Raw genomic sequence first — 4,149 nt, forward strand, 5'->3', positions numbered from 1 at the left:
CCTGTACAGATTTCTCACTCGCGTCCCCAAGACATATGGCACAAAGTCCACAACCTGTCATTGACGCACTCCGACACATATGTAGATGAAGTTGACAAGCTCACAAACAGGAAATTACTTATGTTCCGTATTTCATTGTCACAGCGCATGATCAGCTGGGTTTAATTCCCTCGTTTTCGCCATGCGTAAAAGTCATATTTGAATTCCAGTTGATGGCCTATTTTGAAATATATGTATATTTTTTTGTCACTGTGTATGCTATTTCATGTGCTCCTGGAAGAGGGAGCATGCATACGCGTTTGGTGAGAGTTTTCTGTCTCTCTCCGTCGTTCTCAAATGAAATTCCGGACCAAGTTTCTTAACAAATCATTCAAAACACAAGAATAATTAACACTGATAAATGCGTAAATTAATGGGCAACCTATATGCCTATAGCGTAGAAATGTAGGGAGGGTATTATATATAGTGAGGGGGTGTACAATGGAGGCGGGTCACCCTCTTCAATACCTCCGCTCTTCTCCCTCCCAACGCGTCCAAATACTTAGCTCGCTCGCGCACTGGCTCCTCTCACCACCTTCCCTTTCTTTCTGTTTCGTACATCCCGCCCCAGACCCAGACCCAGTGACATCACGGGAAGAGACAAGGGGCTTCGCCCAGCCCTGCTCCCATCTCCAGTTACAAAAACACACAGGAACTCAATTGTCAAAAGATCGCACCGCACGGCTGGTTTGTCTATAACCTATGGAGAACCAGGCCACACTTATAGGACTAAACCTTTAACCAAACTTTGTTTCTATTCATCAGGGGATGAGTTGGGATATCCAGCCGTTTAGCGCGTGCATCTCCGATTACAGAGCCTCTAAATCAAGTATTATTTAAAACGGGCGATATAGTATCATATGTTACTCAGCGGGTTCCATTTCCTTGATGCGCGCGAGCAGGACCTCGATGGCATGATGCTCCCGAGCCCGCTCACTTCCACGCCGTTCTCAGTCAAGGATATTCTGAAACTCGAACAGCTAGAGCAGCAGCAGCAGAGGCAGCGATCTCAACAGCACCAATCTCGACATCTGGACCGCTACAGATCCAACACCTGTCCCACATCCAAACAACACTTTGTACACCCGGACTCGACCCAGCAACAGCAGACCCCGTCCCAGCACTTCCAGGCGCCACCGTCCTGTATGCTTGCTTCAGCGGTCGAGAGCCCTCCGTTCTCGGACGGGGAAGACAACATGGCTTACCTGAGTTCTCTGGCGGCCCAGGACGGGCATGGAGAGGCCAGTCTGTTCCCCGGAGATGTCGTCCATCCCGGGATGGGTCACCTGATCGACCCGAAGCTGGAGGTAGACCTGGAGGATCAGGAAAACAGTGAGTTGAATAATGAGATGATTATTTTGATATTTTTATTCTGCTGAAATGATGTATGAACAAAGGGACACAAACCGTCGCCTTGAATAAAATACCTAATATAGCCTCTCAATATACACACTCATGATCGTTTGCATCGACAGTATATATACAACCAGAACATGTAAGGATAAAGCAATACATTATTGCGGAAGGTGACAATGTGTCTAATAAAGTGTCTTGGTTTTAGGCTAAATGTTAGGCGCAGGAGTTTCGTGAGTATGTTATGATTTCAAAAGACACAAACGAGGCCTGTTATAATTCGACAAAACTACATTTTAATCCCAAATGGGGCCTGGAGATTGTTAAGTAATTCAATAATATCGTCTTTAAATATCTGACTTTTTGAACCTTTTACAAATAAAACATTAATTTAGGTAGGCAGGAGAATAAATATCTGAACGGGTATAAATATGTTTTCATTATGCTATTGTCTTATTCTAAGAGCTGCATAGACTGAGAAAATAGTTGAAATCATGACACCACAAATGTTATTGGACTATAACTACTTTATAACCAACAGAATAGCATGAATGTTATAACCAATAGAATAGCTTGAATGTAAATATGTCTTTAAAATAAACGGCACAGAGTAGGCCTAGCCTGCAACCAAGTGAAAGTAAACATTGTGGAAAAATGGTTGTCTTTGGTTTTGATTTATGGTCATAACTTTAGACAGTATTTCTCACAATATTGCGCTTTTGTTTCTTTTACTTCATTTATCTAAACTCATTTATCGTGAAGTATACACGTTTTGAATAGTTTGGACGTTTTACTGTCACGGTTTTCACAAGGTAGGACTATACTGACTGACAAAATAATTATACATTAATGTCAGTAAAACGAAATGAGTTAGCTATACACATTCAAATAAGTTACATTATGAAATATATTTCCCAAAATATTTTGTATTTTTATAGGCTACTTTAATAAAACTATATTCCTATTTTCAGAGTAGCCTACAAAATATTTATGCTCATATCTTGACACCACAGAGAGCTGTTGCGTGGTGTCCAAGCCGCTGGAGGGTGAGGACAGCGGCCAGGGGGACTCGGATCGGCCGGCCAAGCAGAGAACCAGACGGAAACCCCGGGTCCTCTTCTCCCAAGCCCAGGTGTTCGAGTTAGAGCGACGCTTCAAGCAGCAGCGGTACCTGTCCGCTCCTGAACGAGAACACCTGGCGAGCACTCTCAAACTCACCTCCACGCAGGTCAAAATCTGGTTCCAGAACCGACGGTACAAGTGTAAGCGGCAGCGGCAGGACAAGTCCCTGGAGCTGGCAGGACACCACCACCCTCCCCCGCCAAGACGAGTCGCGGTGCCGGTCCTGGTCCGGGATGGGAAGCCCTGTCTGGGCGGGACTCAGAACTACAATGCTCCGTACGGGTCGAACCCCTATAGTTACAACGGATACCCGGCCTACACGTACAACAACCCGGCATACAACAGCAATTACAGCTGTACTTACACCAGTATCCCTACTCTCCCCCCAACCACCACGGCTAACCCCTTCATGGCCATGAACTTGGGGAACATTGGGGGGCTTAGCGCCTCTCCACAGCCCCAAACGCACCAAGGGACAGCGGTCACGACATGTCAGGGCTCACTGCAAGGGATCCGGGCCTGGTAGCCCCTCTCCGGTTACACCTTGGATAAAACCAGAGCATTGTTTTACACCCACACCGGTGACATTAATCGAATCCTCTCATGCCGTTTTTTAAAGGGTTCTTCCCCTTTTTAAAATAAAGGGAGTTATTTCTCTGCAGTATTTCGGAAACAGTGTTGTTTTTATGTAGTTATTTGCCTTCGTGTCTGCCTGGTGGGGTGGCTGTCGTTGGATTAAGACTGAAAAGGTGCAAATTCAACATGTTTACTCCACTCTCGGTGACGGTCATCAGAAAGAAGCTGTGCGTAACGGTTGAAATGGATTTATGACCAACAATGGTCGCATTTTATTTGAATGACAAAACTTTCCAGTTAACGTTGGATATATAGGATAGGCCTAGTCACGAGACTAGACGTTTGATAATTGTGATATACGGACTAAGGGTGGTCTAGTTACTTGTAAGCATGTGTTTAAAAGGATGTCTGGATTATTCAACACTGATGGCCCATAAGTGAAGTTCCCAATCTACTGTTCTCAAGGATTTGCTTGATATTTCTAATGTTTCTTTAGCCACGATGACATGAGAAGTGAGAGAGAGTGTTTGATTGTTTTCAAGCTTATGTAATTCATTGACATTTATTTGATTAATTCCATTTTCTCATTTAAAAAAGTCCTGGAATGGCAGAAATTGAAATGGAATCCAACCTTGGGCTCTGAACACAACTAACACAATTTTATAAAATCTCATAACTTGCTTTCGAAAACGAATAAATTCCATATTTTGCTACTTTGCGCAAACTTTCCACGGTCCATTATATTCTTTGTGCGGCTCTTGAGAGTTTTCTATGGTGGGATCCTAATTCTCCCACTGTGCGTGTGCGTGAGTGTGTGTGTGAGAGAGCGAGCGAGCGAGAGAGATGGATAGGCTAACTTCCCGTTATCTACAAGTTGTTCTAATTTGTCAAGATGTCTGATATGATTGAAATATCACCTGCTTTTCGATGCGCCTTTAATTACGAGTATATAAAATGGGGATAGAAATAAGCAATAATGTTACAACATGCTGGATAAGAATAATCTCTGCAAATCACTTTCATCACAATCATTTTCAAAAAGCCACATCTAAAGTAGAA

The 4,149-nt window shown here is 43.6% G+C and overlaps 1 protein-coding gene across 1 annotated transcript; it reads left to right on the forward strand.

Moving 5' to 3' along the window:
- Positions 1-545: 545 nt before the first annotated feature.
- Positions 546-3,808, forward strand: LOC109878264 (homeobox protein Nkx-2.3). Its single transcript, XM_020470508.2, has 2 exons — positions 546-1,371; positions 2,406-3,808. The coding sequence occupies exons 1-2, from the start codon at positions 900-902 to the stop codon at positions 3,038-3,040; spliced, it is 1,107 nt and encodes a 368-aa protein (XP_020326097.2). The 5' UTR covers positions 546-899; the 3' UTR covers positions 3,041-3,808.
- The last annotated feature ends 341 nt before the right edge of the window (positions 3,809-4,149 follow it).

This window comes from Oncorhynchus kisutch, unplaced genomic scaffold (genome assembly GCF_002021735.2).
Source record: "Oncorhynchus kisutch isolate 150728-3 unplaced genomic scaffold, Okis_V2 scaffold2086, whole genome shotgun sequence".
NCBI classification, from domain to species: domain Eukaryota; kingdom Metazoa; phylum Chordata; class Actinopteri; order Salmoniformes; family Salmonidae; genus Oncorhynchus; species Oncorhynchus kisutch.

Excerpts from the sequence above, each read along its gene's own strand:
- LOC109878264 (XM_020470508.2), top strand. The coding sequence starts at position 900 with ATGTTACTCAGCGGGTTCCATTTCCTTGATGCGCGCGAGCAGGACCTC. Across the intron at positions 1,372-2,405 it reads CCTGGAGGATCAGGAAAACA|AGAGCTGTTGCGTGGTGTCC; the intron begins GTGAGTTGAATA and ends TTGACACCACAG.